This window comes from Dreissena polymorpha, chromosome 5 (assembly GCF_020536995.1).
Source record: "Dreissena polymorpha isolate Duluth1 chromosome 5, UMN_Dpol_1.0, whole genome shotgun sequence".
NCBI classification, from domain to species: Eukaryota; Metazoa; Mollusca; class Bivalvia; order Myida; family Dreissenidae; genus Dreissena; species Dreissena polymorpha.
In genome coordinates this window covers 50,579,376-50,601,666 of record NC_068359.1, presented here as the reverse complement: position 1 = coordinate 50,601,666, position 22,291 = coordinate 50,579,376, and the positions used below count along the sequence as shown (strand labels likewise).

The 22,291-nt window shown below is 37.1% G+C and overlaps 1 protein-coding gene and 1 long non-coding RNA gene across 2 annotated transcripts in view; one reads left to right on the top strand and one right to left on the bottom strand.

Annotated features, from left to right (window-relative positions):
* Positions 1 to 22,291, top strand: part of LOC127832512 (uncharacterized) — a 270,730-nt gene that overhangs the window by 120,708 nt on the left and 127,731 nt on the right. The window lies entirely within an intron of this gene.
* Positions 20,342 to 21,840, bottom strand: LOC127832510 (uncharacterized). The gene is made up of 2 exons (XM_052358012.1): positions 21,341 to 21,840; positions 20,342 to 20,879 (listed from the first exon to the last, which is right to left on the bottom strand). The coding sequence occupies exons 1-2, from the start codon at positions 21,660 to 21,662 to the stop codon at positions 20,407 to 20,409; spliced, it is 795 nt and encodes a 264-aa protein (XP_052213972.1). The 5' UTR covers positions 21,663 to 21,840; the 3' UTR covers positions 20,342 to 20,406.

Here is a 22,291-nt window from a genome sequence, read left to right as displayed (position 1 = left end):
CAGTGGGCGGGGCATTTTTCTCTATAAGTAAATAGTGAAAACATGTGAACACAGTAGAAGTGTCATTTTTGGCTCAATTTTCATGAAATTTGCTCAGAACTTTGGTTTTCTTGATACAAGAGTTGAGTTCAATAATGGTTTCGGTCAGTTGAATAACATGGCTGCTGGGAGGGGGAGTTTTCTCATTATGCCCCCCCCCCCTTTCGAAGAAGAGGGGGTATATTGTTTTGCTCATGTCGGTCCGTCCGTCCACCAGATGGTTTCCGGATGATAACTCAAGAGTGCTTATGCCAAGGATCATGAAACTTCATAGGTACATTAATCATGACTCGCAGATGACCCCTATTGATTTTCAGGTCACTAGGCCAAAGGTCAAGGTCACAGTGACCCAATGCAGTAAAATGGTTTCCGGATGATAACTTAAGAACGCTTATGCCTAGGATCATGAAACTTCATAGATACATTGATCATGACTCGCAGATAACCCCTATTGATTTTCAGGTCACTAGGTCAAAGGTCACGATCACGATGACCCGAAATAGTCAAATGGTTTCCGGATGATAACTCAAAAACGCTTAGGCCTAGGATCATGAAACTTCATAGGTACATTGATCATGACTTGCAGATGACCCCTATTGATTTCAGGTCACTAGGTCAAAGGTCAAGGTCACGGTGACCTGAAATAGTAAAATGGTTTCCGGATGATAAATCAAGAACGCTTATGCCTAGGATCATAAAAGTTCATAGGTACATTTATCATGACTCGCAGATGACCCTTATTGATTTTCAGGTCACTTGGTCAAAGGTCAAGGTCACGATGACCCGAAATAGTAAAATGATTTCCGGATGATAACTCAAGAACACTTATGCCTAGAATCATGAAACTTTATAGATACATTGATCATGACTCACAGATGACCCCTATTGATTTTCAGGTCACTAGGTCAAAGGTCAAGGTCACAGTGACCCAAAGCAGTCAAATGGTTTCCAGATGATAACTCAAGAACGCTTATATTTAGGATCATGAAATTTCATAGATACATTGATCATGACTCGCAGATAACCCCTATTGATTTTCAGGTCACTAGGTCAAAGGTCAAGGTCACGATGACCCGAAATAGTAAAATGGTTTCCGGATGATAACTCAAGAACGCTTATGCCTAGGATCATGAAACTTCATAGGTACATTGATCATGACTGGCAGATGACCCCTATTGATTTTCAGGTCACTAGGTCAAAGGTCAAGGTCACGGTGACCCAAAATAGTAAAATGGTTTCCAGATGATTACTCAAGAACGCTTATGCCTAGGATCATGAAACTTCATAGGTACATTTATCATGACTGGCAGATGACCCCTATTGATTTTTTAGGTCAAAGGTCAAGGTCACGGTGACCCAAAATAGTAAAATGGTTTCCAGATGATAACTCAAGAAAGCTTATGCCTAGGATCATGAAACTTCATAGGTACATTGATCATGACTCGAAGATGACCCCTATTGATTTTCAGGTCACTAGGTCAAAGGTCAAGGTCACGGTGACCTGAAATAGTCAAATGGTTTCTGGATGATAACTCAAGAACGCTTATGCCTAGGATCATGAAACTTCATAGGTACAATGATCATGACTCGCAGATGACCCCTATTGATTTTCAGGTCACTAGATCAAAGGTCAAGGTCACTGTGACCTGAAATAGTAAAATGGTTTCTGGATGATCACTCAAGAACGCTTATGCCTAGGTTCATGAAACTTCATAGGTATATTGATCATGACTCGCAGATGACCCCTATTGATTATCAGGTCACTAGGTCAAAGGTCAAGGTCACAGTGCTATAAAACGTATTCACACAATGGCTGTCAAGGTCACGGTGACTCAACTTAGAAAAATGGTTTCCGGATGATTACTCAAGAATGCTAATGCCTAGGATCATGAAATTTTATAGGTACATTGATCATGACTTGCAGATGAAATAATGATGAAACTTGACCAGGATGTTTGTCTAGACAATATCTAGGTCAAGTTTGACAATTGGTATAGATTGAATGAACCGACACCTCTCAGGTGAGCGAACTAGGGCCATCTTGTAAAGCTTATATGCTGTACATTCTTACATATTCAAGGGTAATTTCAATATCAATAAAATCCTTTTTTGTAATGAATAAAAGTTCCACAATGTTTTAAGCCAATACCATTTCAGCTGACCATTTGATTTAGTTGAAATGTTATTATTTGCAAATAATTTGTTTAAAATGTTATGATGAAAATAGTTTGTGCAATATTTGATGAAATATGCACATGATAAGAATGTTTCTGTTAATATGGTGTTGTACATTGATTGTGCAATCATATATGGTTTAATATTAATAGATTAACACTATATAGTAACTAAAACATTTGTATACATATTTGATGAAATATGCACATGATAAGAATTGTTCTGGTAATATGGTTTTGTACATTGATTGTGCAATCATATATGATTATTGATAGATTAACTCTATATAGTAACTTACACATTTGTATACATATTTCATAAATTATGCACATGATCAGAATTGTTCTGGTAATATGGTTTTGTACATTGATTGTGCAATCATATGTGGTTATTTATAGATTAATATAGTTACTTATACATTTGTATTTATTTATTGTTATTTTTCAACGTGAAACATGTTTACATGCCTCATATTGTAATTAATAAATAAATGTTTTCAAGATTATAACAGTGTTATTTGTTCACAGGTTAAAATAAACTATTGAGGTAAACAATCTTCTGAACAATTTGTATGACTCCGTGGAGTTATAATCATTACACATTTTACTTATTTGTCTGTTAATACATCCATACCTACTGAATCTTGTGTCTTGAACTTCTTGGTTTAAACATATTTATTCTAATATGTGTTTTTACAAATGGCCGTTAATCACGGGAACCACTTCTTATTTACGATGCATTTATTAATGAGCCAATGCTACTTCCCTGGTGGCGCAATAAACAGAATGTTTTGAAACTTCACGGATGAGTAGATTTCATATGTTAATTTCAACATATTTCGCATTATTTAAAAATCGGGCAATGTAGTGCGATTCAGCGCATATTATCAGCAAACAAACAATTACAAGTAATTAAAAAAAATGAAAACAAAAAATGAAAACAATTATAAGTTGAGGCATGATGGAGTTTTTGAAAGCAAATCTATGTATTTTGCCCCTGTGACAAGCAAATTTCCATCCGATTTATTCGCTAACGACATCGAACAATTCTGTTCAACATATACTTACTGCAAGGGATCATATTTTCCCGCAACATCAATCGGTCTGGATATAAATGGGGAAAAAGTATCCGAAAATTTATATCCGAAATCATGACAAATTACGTTAAAATATATTCCTTTGATTTTGCCATTTATGAAGGTGGTATAATAAATGTACAAGTAAAATTCTCTTAGTTTTTTTTTTAAACGGAACATACAAGTTTTCTCAACTGATTTTATCATTTGCTATTTCATTGTTGTTTCGTGTGCTGTTTTATCAGACTTTTTTTCATCGTTGTCAATATTATTATTCCGTGCAAGTCTATACAATGTTTTAAATCGTTGTCGACTCGATAATAGCTTACAAACATGCACTGAACCAAACAAATGTCTGTGCGTAGATTGGCTACTGACAATAACAAACCAATAATTAAATAATTCGTGTACGTTATAGTTAGTTGTCAAATAACCCACGGCCGATAGTTTAGTTGCGTAGGTATTAAATCACGAGAGGGAAGCATTTGAAACCACGCATCTAATGTTCCGGTCGTGAGTTATTCAACAACAAACTATTAAGTACACGAATTATTTCGATTCTAACACGGTTTTACTAAAGATTTATACAATGTATATCATTTTTCTTGTGTACTATTTTATGTGAAGTTCCGCCCATAAAAATACTTTTCGGCTGTTCTGTCGATCAGAAACGAGACTTTCATTCATAATTATATTACCGGATTATTGCGCTGGTGGAAAATGTATCGGCATCCGCTGTTAACAAGTTTTTGATTCTCCTGACCGGTTTAGAGACTGCAGCGAATGATTTATCTAACCGAATCGAGATAAGAATGTCATTAGGGTGTGTAAGCATGTACACGGTGTAATCGATTTCATGACATGGGAATTTTAGCAAACAGAATCGGACCGACTGTTTTGGATTTTCAATCGGTCTTTCATGACCCCAATTGGTCTAGGACCGACAAAACCGAAAAAATATGATCCCTGCTTACTGCTCCATCCACAAACACATTGGCTTCTTGCAGATCTAATAGACAATTTTGTGTTTTTCCAAAAGAGATGAAGCCAATTCCAAAGAGGCGCCAATGCACAATATATAATTCATCACATGACTTACATATGATAGTCTATTTTTTTAACCAGGTTTTCAAAGGAAAAAACTGGTTTTAGATTGGCGAATGCGGGCGGGCTGGCTGGCGGGCGGAACAAGCTTGTCTGGGCCATAACTATGTTGTTCATTGTCAGATTTTAATATCATTTGGCACATTTGTTCACCATCATTTGACGGTGTGTCGCGCAAAAAAATTACGTAGATATCTCCAAGGTCAAGGTCGCCACAACTAAAAGTAGATTGATTTTGAGACAAGGGGGTAACTGTGATGAAAAATCAGTAGCAATGCACCTTTTGAGTTGTAGTTGTTTCACTTTATCAGACTTTTTATGCCCCCGGATCGAAAGATCAGGGGTATATTGTTTTGACCTGTCTGTCTGTCATTGTGTCAGTCAGTCATTGTAAGTAAGTAAGTAAGTAAGTAAGTAAATAGTTTATTATAGTGACATGTGCATTTCGTATGGTATAAACAATAATATATACATATAAAAAAGCACCCGGCCCATTGGACCTATAAGTCACCTTAGCTGTTAAAGGTGCCTTTTCACAGATTTTGGCATTTTTTAACTTATTCATTAAATGCTTTATATAGATAAATGTAAACATTGGTTCGTAAAAGCTCCAGTAAAAAATCAAGAATAAAATTAAAAAAAGGAAAAGAACATTGCCCGGACCAGGTTTCGAACCAGTGACCCCTGGAGTCCTGCCAGAGTCCTGAAGTAAAAACGCTTTAGCCTACTGAGCTATTCCGCCGAGTACACATACTTGACGTATTTTATACCTTATATAAGCAATCTTCGTAGTTTCACAAAATTTAACGACAAAAACAGAACTCTCCAAATTATTCAATCGTTTCGCGTTGCAACGCTTTATAATTTTTAGGTTTTAAAATCGTCAAAAGATGCATATAATGGCTATATTAGACCATGGTAAATGTTCAGTATTACTGTTTCCTCACAAATATCATAACTAAAACGAAAATTTGCGAATCTGAAACAACTTTTTTCAATTTTGTCAATTTACCAAAGCGTGAAAAGATCCCTTTAAGCTCAATCTACATGTAAAGCATATATATATAGTTCTATGTCATAACAAGTGATGTACGAGTGGGACTGAGAAAATATCTTAGATATATAGAATATCTGAGATAGCATATATACAGCAAATATATACAGCTTCAAGTGGTCCCGGTTATGTCGTCAATGTTTAAAATATTATAGTTATTCATAGCAAAAGCAGCATAAAACAATTGGGTATACTGTAATATCAAAAAGCTAATATACTTTTATCAATAAGAGTTACAGCACTGATACAGATTCAAATTTACAGTGGATACATTACGGACTGCCTGAGCAAATATGCTTTAACAATGAACTTTGCAGTCTTCCTGGGGTATACATTTAATATATGACAAAACCTTTGTTCTGGGTTAAGATGGATAAAGTCGTGATTTATGAGAATATCACCAAACACGTCAGTCCTGATATTGTTATATAAATCGCATACAAGTAGGAAATGTTTCTCATCTTCTACGGTCGTTAGATCACAAAACCTACATGTTCGATTATCAACTGGTTCACCAGCGTATCTTCCTGTCTCTATTCTCAGTGGTAATATTCCCGATCTAAACTGACATAGTAATGAGCGTTCATGTTTTGGAGAGGTTCATCCTCACATAGTCTTCACACTTAAATTCCGATTTGAATGTTGCGTATGTTCTCAGTTGTGGCATGTTCAACACGTCTTGTGACCATTTGACTATATAATGTTGGGTCATCAAAGATTTTGCTGCATCCAGATCGATACATGATTTAGCGTGAAACCGATCGATAATCCCTAACGTTGATAGTATCTGCTTAACGTCGCTTGACCAATTATTCACACATTTGGTATAATCAAATTTAAACACTTTTTTGGTGAGTCTATTGTCATCCATTTTAATTTGCCTATTCCAGAACCTGAGGACACATACCCATCTTCCATACAAGGTTGGTTTCCAGCCAGAGTCTCCATAAAGTGCCGGTAGTGGGGTAAATCTATGCACGCCCATGAAATATCTTAATGTTCGGTTGTGTACATTGTCAAGTGATTGATATGTCTTAGAGCCCCACACCGAAGCACTATATTCAAGAATTGGTGTAATGCATGCGGTGTATAGTTTTTCAAACGATTGGAACCGGAAGTGTTTCATGTTATGAATCTTGCTAATTAAGCTTCCAAGCGCCCGACCTGCACCCTTTGCCAACGCCTCGCAGTTCGCACTGAAGTCGTTTCGTTCATCGAAAATCACTCCAAGGTATCGGTACTGCGCTACTGTTTCCAGGATGTTTTCACCAACTCGGAATTCCTTATCCGTCCGCGATGTTCTGCCCCGCCGGAAGTGAACGGTTTTCGACTTATTGGTGTTAATTATCACGCGCCAACGTTTGCACCAGTCGTGGAGGGTATTAAGCATGATTTGTAACTTTTCCTCGTTGTCTGAAACTAGCACAATATCGTCCGCATACATAAGAATGGACACGTTTGCCTCTCCCATTGAAATACCTAGGTCAAGGTCATTGATTTCTTTCACAAGGTCATTAGCAAAGATAGCGAACAAAGTCGGCGATAAACAACACCCCTGTTTGACCCCTGTATCGCAGCTGAACCAGTCTGTTAATTTATTATTTATACGTATACACGATGTGGCACTTGTGTATATATTTCGTATGGAGTTATAGACCTTTCCATCAATTCTATGTAGCAGCAATTTGTAGAGCAGCATATCGCGGTCTATAAAATCGAAGCATTTTTTTAAATCAATAAAAGAAGCAAATACCGAGTTATTGTTCCTTATAATGCTGTTCAAAGTGTAAATGTGGTCTTCGCAAGATCTCCCAGCCCGGAATCCATTCTGCTCGTCCGCTAATATATCATCGTTATCCAGATATGTTGTAATTCTTTTGTTCAAGAAAGCACTATAAAGTTTGCTTGTGCATGTCAGTAAGCTTACTCCTCGGTAGTTAAGCGGCACACGTCTATCAGAGTTGTGGTCCTTGAGTATAGGACAAATAATGGCTTTTCTCCAGCAGGATGGAATTAAACTGCTATCAAATATCAATTGAAATAAGTGTTGCAATGTAACTATGACCGCCGGGAATTTAAGCACTTCATATGGTATGTTATCATGACCACACGCCGAACCAGACCGTGCGTGCATAATAATAGTCGTTAATTCTTCAATACTTATGTTACGGTTCATTTGTTCATTGGACACATATAGGGGGTCCTGCATGTTCATTTCCATTAGATGTTTATGAAGTTTCGCTCGGTCATAATGTTCCTCATTAAAATCGCCGTTGTTATCCCCGTTGTACAAATTACTAAAGTCCAATCTCCATCTCTCAAACACTGTTCGCTCATTTCTTATTATGTTACCATTGTCCACTATTTCTATTGGTATGGAATTGTCTTTTCTAGGCCCAAGATTTTGTATTTTTCGCCAAAACTCCGTAGGATTGTTACATGACATATCCTCTATTCCGAATGCTTGTGCCGCTCTATATACGCGTTCTGATTGTCGTAATTGTTTGTCGAACCTGTTTCTGGCATTAACATAATCTAACCGAAGTATCGATTTCTGTTGATTATTTCCCTTGTACTTCACAAACGAGCGTTCTTTGATGCGCAAAACGTTCCATAATTGCTGTAACTCGTCACACCAGTATGGCTTTGACACTTTTCGCCGTTTATTAGTCTTTTTACTGGCATTATAGGTTGGAATATGAGCCTTCATTTCGTCTGTGATGGCGTTACACAAATTGCTATATATCGAGTCTATATCTTCCTGGTTTTCTCGTGCACTTTCGATCTGTGAGATGATGGAAATAATAGCTGTTGCCACCCTTTCATTTTGCATAAAGTCTGGTGGTATGCAACGCAGTTTAAATCGCACATTATCGGTTGGAGTAGGATTACTATTGTCATTGCTATTCGTATTATAATCCCTACATTGAAACTCGGTCACGAGCGCAGAATGATCGGGTAATCTTGCTCGTTGACCTAATAATCCAAGTAGATCATTGTCACTCGCAATCTCTTGTGCCGTTAATACCTTAAAGTCACTACATTTCGAGAGTGTCTCGTGTGGAACGCATATGTAGTCCACCACCGCCCGGCCTTTGTTTGATATTGAAGTGTAATTATCATAATTGTAACGGCCATTTAGAACACAACACTTTGAGTCGTTCAAAAAGTCTATCAGCTCTTGACCATGGCGATTACCTGTATTGTCAAGTGTTCTGCGCGCGGGAATAGTATCGCATTGATATATAGTATCTGATAACGTTCCAATTCTTGCATTAAAGTCCGCGCCGATAAACAGGTCATCGCAATCATTGTGTGTATATAGCTGCGTTAAGAGATGTGCGAAGAAAGATTGGGCGTCTCGACCTCGTGTTGAATTTTCTGGCGGCAAGTAACAGGAATAAACTATGAAGTCCGACCCTGTATAACTATGCTCAAAACGTAAGCCAAGTATTCCCTCAAAAGATTTATCCACAATTGTTATATTATACTGATCACTGAGTCCATTTCTCACTAAAATGCATACTCCTCCAGACGCCTTTGGAGCGTCCCGGTGAATATTTGTTCGATTAAAACCGAACCACGAATAACCGTCCATATTTACACAATCATCGGTTTTCAAATGTGTTTCACACAACGTATTTATATCCGCATCTAGCGCATTAATAATTCCAGTTCGAAGCTTGTAATTTTCACGTGTCCAACCGCATACGTTTAATATGCGCTATCCGAATAATTCCAAAGGGTCGGGATGACTCCTAGTTCACATTACCTCGGTTGTCATGTTGTTGACGCGGTTGAATTCTGCCATTAGCATCAACCCGGAAGTTCTTTCCGTCGGGAATCTGGCGCAGTAAAGCACGTGCGTTCATTTCAATCAGTCTTTCCGCGTGCGATTTACAACTTTTAACATGTACGTCACTATATTGCTGTAAGTCTTTTAAACACATCTTGCTTCTGAGAACTTTGATTTTTTCTTGAACATTACGGAAGGTTATTTTCACTGGCCCTGGTTTATCCTGTATTCGTGCTCGGAGTCTTACTACTTTCATTATTCTGACCTGTGATTTGACTTCATGGCTTAGGGCGTCGATCAAATTCTGAGCTTTCTGAAGTAAGTCCTCGCCGTTATAATATGGTAAACCACTTGCAATAACGGATATGTCCGTATCATCTAATCGAGCGCTTGGGTTAAATGTCCGCTGACCTTGATCTTGTATACCGTTATTGGTTTCCATTTGATCGCCTGAGGGTACACTTGTATTTGCAGTCTGTGATTGCTCTATTGTGGCGACACGATCCTTCAATGACTGAATAGTAGACATTACCTCATCAATTCGATAGCCTTGTTTCTGTACGTCCGATGCAATTTCCTTGCGTAGGGATGCCACCTGATCATTAATGTTCTTTAACATTTCATTTTTAAATTTATCCTATTTAATGTCGAACATTTTCGTCATTTCATCTTGTCCTTGTTTCAGTCCCTGCATCATGTTCATAAGCATCGCAAACTGATTACTGTCCATACCACCGCTGCCTTCTTGTGGCGCACCGCTCCCTTGTTGAGCGCTCGGCGTATACCCCGTTGCCATGTTTTCCGCGACCTGTTCTGTATTCTTGGACGTGTGAGGGGAGAATACAGAGTTTAAGTCCTTCGATAAGTCTAGTTCAGCGTCGTCGCAATCGCCCAATAACTCAAACTTGTTGTAGGTATACTCACTGTCATATAATACCCCGTTTGTCTCGTTGAGTACCTGGCTCAAATCGACGTCCACTATCGATTCGTACTGTGCTCGGGCGCCTTGTTTAAAGGGTTTTCTCAGTGATTTTGTTTCTGAGTCTGATTCACTGCTCTTTTTACGTTTCGGTTTCCGATTACCTCGACCCATATGGTTGATAAACGTATTTCACTCACGAGTCACCGATATAGCCATTCACAGCATGTTCATGTTCCGTAGAATTATGTTTCGTATAAAGTGCGCCGCACTAGAGCGTGACGATTTTTCAATCATGTGTGGTCTTATAATACCGTCCTGAGCGAAAAAAAATCTCAATGGCCGAAGGACGTATTTTAGTATGGACTTAAATCTATACAGTGGTGTTAAGTGTCAATATAGCAACAATATGGATGATGTGTAATAATACCAGTTCTATATCCTCGGGTAATATAATCCGATATAATCCTATATCACTATATCACTATAACACTGTACCGATCGTATCTATTGTCAATATATTCGAGCTCGAGTGATTTTAATCCGATTCATTGTATGTGTGTGTGTCACAAAACTTTAACCTTGGTTAAACTTTTATAACTTTTTTTATCCCCGCCGAAAAAAAATTCGGAGGGGATATAGTAATTGGTCCTGTCCGTCTGTCGGTCTGTCCGTCAGGCTGAAACTTTGTCCGGAGGATAACTCCAAATCTATTCAATGGATTTACTTTAAACTTAGAATATAAACAGATGGCAACTAGGAGAAGTGCAGTGACCAAGAACCATAACTCTATCTACCTTAGTTTTGGAAATATCTCCCCTTTTATATAACTTAAAAGTAAATTTTTGTACAGAGCATAACTCTAAATATACTAAAGGGATTTACTTGAAACTTGAAATATAAACAGATGGCAAGCAGGAGAAGTGCAGTGACAAAGAACCACAACTCTATCTACCTTAGTTTTTGAATTATCTCCCCTTTTATATAATTTTAAACTAAATTTTTGTCCGGAGCATAACTCTAAATCTACTGAAGGGATTTACTTGAAACTTGAAATATGAACAAATGGCAACTAGGAGAAGTGCTGTGACCAAGAACCACAACTCTAACTGCCTTAGTTTTTTTAATTATCTCTCCTTTTATATAATTTTAAAGTAAATTTTTGTCCGGAGCATAACTCTAAATCTACTAAAGGGATTTACTTGAAACTTGAAATATAAACAGATGGCAAGTAGGAAAAGTGCAGTTACCAAGAACCATAACTCTATCTACCTTAGTTTTTTAATTATCTCCCCTTTTATATAATTTTAAAGTAAATTTTTGTCCGGAGCATAATTCTAAATCTACTGAAGGGATTTACTTGAAACTTGGAACTTAAATAGATGGAAAGTAGGAGAAGTGCTGTGAGTAAGAACCATAACTTTAAAGTAAATTTTAAACCATAACTCTATCTACCTTAGTGTTTGAATTATATCCCTTTATTTAATTTCAAAGTAAATTTTTGTCCGTAGCATAATGAATTATCTCCCTTTATTTGTTTTTACAAATATTATTCTACTCTCTAAAACAAATGTTGTCATACAAAGAAACACATTTTGGCGGGGATTTGGCACTACTGTGACAAGCTCTTGTTAATATTGAAGATAGCAACTTCATATTTGGCATGCATGTGTATCTCATGGAGCTGCACATTTTGAGTGGTGAAAAGTCAAGGTCAAGGTCATCCTTCAAGGTCAAGGTCAAATATTATTGTATTTTTCGTTCCTTAAATTTTAACCTTTGTTAAAGTTTGGTCATAACTTTTTGAATATTGAAGATAGCAACTTGATATTTGGCATGCTTGTGTATCTCATGGAGCTACACATTTTGAGTAGCTAAAGGTCAAGGTCTTCATTCAAGGTCAAAGGTCAAATTTATGGCTTCAAAGCGGCGCAATGGGGCATTGTGTTTCTGACAAACACATCTCTTGTTAGCTCCACTTGCCAGAGGCCAGCGGGGCTTATGTCATGGTCCTGTGTCCGTCGTCCGTGCTTGCGTCCGTGCGTTAACTTTTTCTTTAAAAATCTTCTCCTAAACTACTGGTCCAATTCTGATGAAATTTCTTAGGAATGTGCCTGGGGTGAACCTCTTTCAAATTTGTTCAAATTATACCCCTGGGTCCAAATTTGACCCTACCCCGGGGGGTCAAAAAAAATTGCTTATGTAAGGCCTATTTTGTGAAAACTTTAAAAATCTTCTTGTCCATAACTATTGGGCCTAGGGCTACCAAATTTGGTATGTAGTGACATCTTATAGTCCTCTACCAAGTTTCTTCAAATTATGCCCCTGGGGTCAAATTTTACCCTGCCCCGGGGGGTCAAAAAATTTAAAATTTGCTTATATAAGGCCTATTTTGTGAAAACTTTAAAAATCTCCTTGTCCATAACCATTGGGCCTAGGGCTACCAAATTTGGTATGTAGTGACATCTTACAGTCCTCTACCAAGTTTGCATGCATTTTTTTCAAAAGATTATGCATTTATCTTTCCAATGATGTATGATGATATTGTGTTGAAACGCTTGGTCATGGTTAAAATTGATATACAACATCAACTATTTTATATGTAATATAGAAGGAAATTAATTTCGTATGCGTAACCTTTAACCTTTAACTTCCGAACAAGTAAATCGTCTGCCAGAATTTTGACAATTGACCATCAAAAACTCTCTGTATTCAGTAATCATAACTGCCAGATGTCATTTTGACTCAAATAAGGGCTGTTTGCAATTGGGCTGTAACACTTGGGGTCATAAGGGGGGTAAATGCTGGAAAATCACACCGAAACCTGTTCCGGAGACATATTCTAAGACTTGTGAAACACTCGGTATTGTTTTTCAGTGACATTTTGACATTAATTTGCATCAATCTAAAAAATGAACCTAATGCATGTCGTTATTTCATCTGTATTTATTATTATTGTTTACTTTTTGAACCTTTTACTGTTAAAAATGCCCGCAAATTTTGGACCGACACTGCTATTTGCCTTCGCCTTCAACCCCGTCAGGCAATTATACTCAGAATAACACGACTTTACCTTATTTTTCCTGTTTGGATATCTTGCTGAGTTCAAGCAAAATCAAGTATTCAGCTAAAAACACAAAAATGATAATAGTATTATGCTTTCTTTGCTGGAGGAATGTTGTTGTTATAGACCCTGCATGAAAAATACCAGGGAATCTGTATGTAAGTGACCTCATTAACACTATTATTATGCGTAAACCTAAACGTGCATTTGTAGGCGGTGTCAAAATGGGTCTATAGATCTGCCTGAACAGTTGTCCAATTGGTTTACAGGTCCGACTGAAGTGACAGGCCATCAAAAACTGTACAGCATGACTGATTCTGAGACAGCCCTCAACACTCGCCCAGTCGTGTCGAGAGGATCGGTGTCTTTGTAGGTTAGTACACCGTTATTTTCAATTAAATCTATTGTAAAATGATTTCTTTGATATCTTGGCACACTTTTGTCCCCAAAATTAGGAAAATTGGTTTTTTTTAATTTACTGCAGCTCTGAAACGACATTTTGTGTCGATAACTTTGACAGTGTGCCCGACAATGTGATTCTGGCGTGGTGACTTATCCATTTGCAGCAAATAAAGCAACACAGACTATTGAAAGCTTACTCTAATTGTATCCCACTTACATTAGTTGGCACCGTTATGGGTAAATGAGCACAAAAAACCTTTTTGTTTTATCAGATTACACGGAATTGAGCACCCGGGCCAGACTGACACTTTCCGGAGCCTGTCCGAGACGGAACTCGAGCCTAGGAATCATAGGTCCAGGTGTGGCAAAAGACTTAAAGCTCATATCTGACAGTGACTTTTAGAGTCAGGAATTCGAGTGTGTTGTTTTTCCATGCAAGCAAGCCGTTTTGTTGGGTCAAATGACATCAGAAATGCTGCTTCTACATGTTTTTTACCTAAAATGTGCACAAAAAAAGTTTATTCGAAACCTGTTCAAAACCTGCTTTGATGCACAAATATTGCCATTAATGATTTTTTTCACTTTTTCAGTCATCTGTTACATCAACTTTGCCTATTAGAATCGAAAGTGATGACTTGTATGGAGTCTAAGTGCTGCATGTATGATGTAACCCAGTTTGGCTTTTCTACCTTAATTCTTTACGCGAAACGCTGTTACGCATGACGCTTTCAACGGCAACTTTTATGAATAAATCTGTGTGCCATTGTACCGGAACTTTGTGATCTTTCTCAAAACAGATTATACCTGTGGGAAAAGTGCCTTTGATTAAAATTTGAAGCGGTTGGGTTCTCTTAAAGGTCACATAACCCCAAACCGGAACTCCTGTTTACAGGGTTACATGCAGTCAATTTTATATATAGCACACATTGTTCAGTGAATGCTGCATATGTTTTGTAAAATAGAATGCAAATGGTACGTTTTGCTATTAATTCGAAGGTATATTTGTAAGCAACAAGAAAAAGAGCCATTTTTGTGCTCTACTTTTTCTGTTGATGGTTCCTGGCTTTGAAAGTAGTTCATACTATTTGAGTAAAAATGGTCGCCTCCACATGTGTCAAAACTGGTGTTCCTATTCTAAGGTAAATATTTTGAGTTACAACACATATAATTTGATGGCATCAACTATTTTATATGTACTATAGAAGGAAATTAATTGCGCTTGCGTATGTTTACCAGGGGAGATTACTGCGGCTATGTGGCTGTAACCAACCAACCAACAACAACAACAACATCTTGTAAACATGAGATAAAACCCTGTCATTTAGTGCCATTTTTGATCAGATGGTGACTGCTTACAAAGGAATTGAAATAAGAACATGTGTTATGAATGTTTTTCTTATAAACTGAAAAAAGTCGGGTTTTATTTAAATATGTCGAAAGTGAACATATATCCGGATAAAAATATTTCGGATGACATGTTAATTTCATGTCTTTTTAGTAGTGTTTAAACCAGTTTAATAATATCTTATTGATTTTAAAAACACAACTTCCATGAACATAATTATTTCAAGAAAAGTCAATCTATGAAACTGCATGGTAAACTCAAACTTTGTATCCAAGAGAAGGTGTTGGAATTAATGAAGTGCAATTTTCTTAACTATCGTATATGCTGCTTTTTAATAACTAATGATTCATTGTTCCATTTGTGAATAGTGACTCATGAATTGTGGATATGATTGTCAATTGCTCAACGATCCATATATATTTCTGGCCATTTTATAATTTTCTTAATATACTTTATGAATTGATCTTAGAAGTCAAATGTATTACTTAATTAAATACATTTATAAATATAAAGGAATAATCTTTAGATTATCATAATATTCTCAGGCCTGGTGGTCTTGAGATGTGTGGGTTGTTAATTATATTTTGAGATGATTCTTTACAAAGAATGATGCTACTATTGTATTTGTTATAAATGTGTGAAAGGCTCTAAGAAGGAACCAGATATTATTAACCCTTTACCAAACACTAACAGGATTGTGCGGGTTTGTAGCTGACAACTTTATAAATAATTGTGATAAAAGGATAAATTGCTCAAGATGAGCATTTTCTCCTTTTATCACAATTATTTCTACCCTACCTGATAATTTCCTTCATATTACAAAACAATTTAATTTTCGTCTGCAACCTCTTTCAAATTGGGAAAGTCCAAAATGTGTCGTTTGGTAAAGGGTTAAGGCATTTTGATTCCTATGGGTCTTTGAATCTGTTTCAAATCAAATGCATAGATTTGATCTTCAGCATCTAAAATATGTGAAATAGAAAGAACGACAATATCTTTTGGAGAGATAAATGTACATACGTTATAAGCAAAGGACCTGTGCAACAATTCCTGGGCTTTATAGTCTGTTTAGTTAACACAGTAGTAACTTTTTCTATAAATCAAAATGCTCACCCTTTCAATTTTTAAGCGCCCAGTGGAACGAGGGATAAAAAGAAAAAGTCACATGCTTGAGTACATTTCAACCAATGTGCACTGCACGTTTTTTTCGCATAAAAAAAACAGTGGAGCGAATTGCTGCGATACAGGGCCATCATGGCCCTCTTGTTTTTATTGAAAACCTGGTTTTGTGACAATTTTGTCCCTTGTTCCCATTTATTTTTATTTTTATGCCCCCGGTAGGGTGGCATATAGTAGTTGAACTGTCAGTCCGTCTGTTTGTCTGTCTGTGCGTCTATCCGAAAACTTTAACATTGGCCATTAATTTGCAATATTGAGGATAGCAACTTGATATTTGGCATGCATGTGTATCTCATGGAGCTGCACATTTTGAGTGGTGAAAGGTCAAGGTAATCCTTCAAGGTCAGAGGTAACAAAAAACATCCAAGGAAAGTAAAGAGCTTTAAAGGGATATAATTTCTATTTTATATCATTTGGCAGGTACAGATCATTTTCACAAGGGAAGTGATATTTTTTAAAGGGATATTATCAACAAAAATCTTTTTTTAATTCAAAGCGGCGCAGTAGGAGGCATTGTGTTTCTGACTAACACATCTCTTGTTTAACGTAAATATGTAAACCCAACTCTATACAGAACATGTACACAGTCTACAAAAAAACAACTAGATGTAAATATGTATGTATATAAGTCACCAACTCAAATGAGAAGTCAGCAACCTGAATAAAACATATTGAACGACATAAACCCAAAAATATGTAAATCTCAATAAAATCCAGTAACGTTTCTCAACGTTCTCAAAATATTTCTACTACAACAAATATGTACATACAGTTAGATATTTCTGCTTGAAACGATGAGTTTCATCCCCTAATCCAAATGCTTAATTCACTAAAAGGCAAATGTCAGCACATCTTAATTAGGCTAAAATATGGCGTTTTGTTTTCCCCTAACATCTCCGAAAAATTAGGTTAGCTCGGTCTTTAATCGTCAACCTTTTTACTATACTCAAGTTACTTTCCAGTTTTATAGTATATTTAATGACACAAAATCTTCCAAAATCTCTTTGCAACAGATGTTTTTTCATAATTATGTAGACTTTTTAAAATTGTATTTCATTATGATCGAATTAAGAAACAAAGATTGAACACTCAACCTGGTATACCACATAAAAAGTTAATGGTCGGCACTGAAAATTCAAATAGCTGAAAATGTGCATTGGCGCCACCTCCTGCCACTAGCACCACCTTCCTGGCATTGGCTCCATCTCTTTAGGGAAAACTTGAAAAACACAAAATTATCTATTTGATCGACAAGAAGCAAATGTTTTATGCATGCAACAACTCAACTTGTACATGTTTAAAGCGATGTTTTGATGAAGTTAGCTGTTTGATTTGGTGGACATTTTCTCGTCAAACAGGCAAATACATCGATTTTTTTAAAAAACTTCACCATGCCACTACTTATAAAGGTCAAACCGGTTCCAAATGGGATGGAATTATATGTTTCGGCACATTTGTGGATGAATAAATCTTCGCTGAATTGCACTACATCGCCCGATTTTTAAAATAATGCGAAATATGTTGAACAAAAAACCTTTTTATCCTGTAGAACCATCCGCGAAATTTCAAAACATGCGACCCTTAGCACCACCTCGGAAGAATCATTGGCTCATTTAGTTTAGTTTAAACCTATTTATTTTAGCTCGATTGCATCGAAAGCCTTAGGCTTATATAAACGCTCTCGAGTCCGTTTCCTGGGCCTAGAACCAGTACTTGGTGTCTTTGGGGAGATCTAAAGAACGCTCCCACGGTGGGGATCGAACCCGTGACCTCCCGGTCTCTAGGCGGACACCATATCCATTACACCACGGCGACCTTTATGGTAAGCGAAGACAAGTTACCATTGGCTCATTTATTAATGCGTCGCACAAAAGAGATGGCGCCCGTGATTAATGGACGTGTTATAACATAACTTCATGTCATAAGTTACACGCATCTTAGGTTTATAGGATTGAAACTTTAGCTAGACTCGTAGAGTTTCTTTTCTCAGTAATATATTTACAAACATAGTGATGGTAATTGCATTTTAAAAATAAAACATTCAGATAATCATTCGAGTTTAAACAAGTTCGTGATTATGATTGAAATCAAAGTTGTTTAAAGATGTTGAAACAATGTGAACCGATAGTTATACCAATCTGAACCTTTCTGAGCCTTCGATGAAACTATGCACTGCATAAAACGCTGAAAAATAATCTCTGATGGATAGATAATCATCTCCATACAGTAATGTGCGGAGTGATATATCTGTTTATTGTTCTGTAGTTCCCTAATAGATGCATGTAATGGACAGATCAATAAAAAGTGAGTAGTGTCTTCTATTTTTCCACACTGACAAAGTGGCGATGGAACAAGATTTCTATCAAATAAATGTTTATTAAGAGAGCTACAATTAGTTCTTAGACATGTGCGCAGCACTTGTCTTCGCTTACCATAAACGAACAATGGATTACTACGAGGTTTGTTGAAATCCAGGGCCTTTTTAAAATCAGATATGTTATTAACAAGCATTTTCTTCATCTGGAAGTGAATTCCAAGCAGCAATTATTGAGGGCAAGAAGAATGTTTGTACAAAGAAGTCCTTGTCCCAGCACCATATAAGTGGTATGAAATACGTAACGATCTTGTAGATCGTTCGCCAACTGATTGTGGAGACAGTGAGAACAAATATGCTGGACCAAGACTTATGACCAACATCGGCATATTCTTTAATAGGTCGAATAAACGTTAAGTAAGTTATTTCAAGTGATCTTCGGTCAAGGCGAAAAGAAGCTTTTTTGTACATGTTTACATGCGACCGGGCTTTTAATTTAATACACTCAAATTGATGATGTCAGCTTCCATCATTTGACAGAATAACGCCTAAATGTATGTGTCTATTCACTGAGGGAATCGGAGTATCGTACATATTAATAGGAGTATGATAGGGTTTGTCCCTCTTACGCGATATAACAAGTGATAACGACTTCAATGGATTAAATTTTACCAACCATGTATCGGCCTATTTTGCCATTTTGTCTATATCGAGTTCGAAAATGGAGGCTGCAGAATTTGGACTGTCAACAACTACGAATAAACTAGTCTCGTCTGCAAATTAGTTGTTATGAGCTTCAATGTCATTTTTATATACAAAAAATAAGAGGGGACCAATAATGGAGCCTTGTTGAACTCCAGCCTTGATTTCCGTTTGGGAAGATGAGATCCCGGGAACCACTACCCTTTGATGCCTTTGATACAGATAGTTAGATAATAATTGTTATGTGTTTCATTTCAATTGGCAAGTTCCCGCAACACACGGACACGCCAAGAAATGTATATTTCTGGTGCGCTGTCGTTTTGATGACAGTCAAACACGCCAGAACGGCAAATGCTATTATTGTCGTATCGGTCCGTTTATTTGTCGTTCTTGCATGATGTCGCTTTAGCGCCATTTAATAGCAGAAATATGTCATCTTTGTAAACTGATAAAAGTTTAAAAACATTTATTAAAGAACGATTGCATAATGCTTATTTAAAAGTTCTAAAGTCCGTTTACTGGGTAAACCCAGTACTAGGTGTCTTTTGGGGAATTTATATATATATATTTAAGAACGCTGTCAAATTAGGGATTGAACCCGTGACCTCTAATTCGACAGGCGGGCACCATATCCAGTACGCCACGGCGACCTTATCATTATAAACTGATCATGAGAGCTTGGATTAACACATCAAAACATTTCAGTGGTTAATATGTACAATCGGGTTTTATGCTATTAATTCGAGAAGGCGCTCTTTAAAACAATTGCAAACATATTCGTCATGACAACGGTTTTGCAATTTCAATGAAAATATATTCTGATCATCTAATAAGGTATTGAAACAATAGGAACTGTCGTCACAAAGTCATAATATCCGACTTAACTTTAACATAAAGCGTTACCACTATTGAGTTAATTAAGTCCGTAGATAATACACATCATTTTTGTTGCAAACCCATCAATACACGAATACATTAGCAATTGTTTTTTTATTTAAATATGGAACTTAAATGTATAACTATTCAAATGATTAATTATTTCCGGATTGCAAATGAAACCTCGGTGAGTAGTCTTTGCATACGTGTAGTTCACTTCTAATAATTACGGTGGTGTTTTACTCGTACCTTTCAGCAAACATTTTGTTCTGGAAAACACACTATTCAACAACAAACTATATTCGTGTTTCATTTCATCCCTTGCCAATTAACAGAAGCATTTCAAAATGTCCTAATGTAGACTATCCAATGGGTGCTAGTCCGCCTAGGTGTTGGTGAAGAAGAAATCCGGAGAAAGATGACTCACCGGCAACTGCAGACCCTTGCAGCGCATGGTCGCCAACTTCCAACTGCTTCACCGAGACTCTTTCACCCTTAGACAGAACAAGAGCCACCGAGGTGGACGCCGAGTCCCAATTGTGGTTACTTCCGTCTACTAAGATGGTGGCCACTGGTTTGTTTTCGTGTACTATATTATAATGCGCCGCGTGATTATAGTGGGCCATCAACGTGGCGGAAATGACGTAAAGACCGTCTACTGGTGCCGTGAATACGCCGGTAGACGCACTGTATCCACCGATCGAACCCGTGGTGTCAATATTCGTGGTGACTTGGTCAAACACGGCGATCTGGCCCGCGCTGAGATGTTGTTGGCTTCCGATAAATGCGAAGAACGCGACCTCTGTTTCCTCACAACTCTGTCGGGTACTAAGCCCTGAAAGTCGTAAAATGAAACCAAAACTTTGAAAAACAACTGCATTTTGTGTATAATTGTCATCTTACTGATTAATGTTCTGATTAAACAAGTGTCTGCTAATTTGTAAAAATTATTCTGCATTAGTTTCATTGTTTTACAATAAATATGAGCCGCGCTCTGTGAAAAGGTGGTTTAATGCATTTGCGTAAAGTGTCGTCCCAGATTAGCCTGTGCAATCCACACTGGCTAATCAGGGACGACACTTTCCGCCTAAACTAGATTTTTACTAAGTAGAGACTTTCTTAAAGCAGAAAATATCTTGACAGCGGAAGGTGTCGACCCTGATAAGCCTGTGCGGGCTGCACTGGTTAATCTGGGATGACACTTTAAGCTCATGCATTAAACCCCCTTTTCACAGAGCATGGACCATATATATTATTTATCTGCTGAATATGTAATATAATAAACTTATTAGTTACCCTGTTTTTTCAGAAAATGCTTTTCCATTTGTGGCCTTGCCATTCGTTCAACGGTGAGCTCCTGTGTAGTCCTTTCTTGGGATTTCAGGACGGTCTGCAATGTCGCATTTAAAAATGATTTATTTTCCAGCTCCTGTTTAGTTCTTTCTTGCGACCTTAGGAGGGCCTGCACTGTCTCATTTAATGATGATATCGTGTCTTTCATTTTCCTCACAGCATCTTCGGTTTCCTTCAGTCGCATTGCACAATCGTCATTAGATCTGTCTTTAACAGCTTGAAGTACATGAATGTTGACGATGAATACAACCCAAGTGAAGTGCATTTTTAAAACTGATGTACACCAAGTGATTTATTGACAACGTGTGAAAAAGCAACAATCTATTGTTGAACTTTATCTTAACAATAGTGTATGTGTCAATTACGGTACATCTATATATGCCTTATCAACGCAGAATGGTAACAGAAGATCCTTCGGCATGGCGACCTCTTCAGTTTAGACCAATTACCAAAGCAAAGTCACGTTTTTACGTGTTTGTGACTGGCTCAAGCAAAGAGTGCGATACTTATGATAAAAGTTGTATCAGTAAACGATCCTTGTGGAACGCTCCTCTGTACCCTGTTTATGTACGCATACAGTTACATTTTAGATACAATATTACCGTAAATATTGCAATGTTCTTTATTTAAGACAGTTTCATTGTTTTTATGTATAAACTTACTGTGATATCAGTCTTGTGTAAGCCATTTGTTTAATGCAATCGTTTCAGAGAATCCATGGGATTGTTTAAAGAAACTAAGCGAACAATACCGATGTTCATAAAGTAAAGGTGGACACGCCTAGGTAATAACATTGTTTAGACGTATTCAATACACACATACTGGTATATGTAAAGTCTTCTCGTCAGAAACCGATAGACCGGATTGTTAAATATATTGTAAATAGATAATCGT

Coding starts and splice junctions, on each gene's coding strand:
- LOC127832510 (XM_052358012.1), bottom strand. CDS start 21,662: ATGCACTTCACTTGGGTTGTATTCATCGTCAACATTCATGTACTTCAA. Junction 20,880..21,340: donor GCATTTTCTGAAAAAACAGG/GTAACTAATAAG, acceptor TACGACTTTCAG/GGCTTAGTACCCGACAGAGT.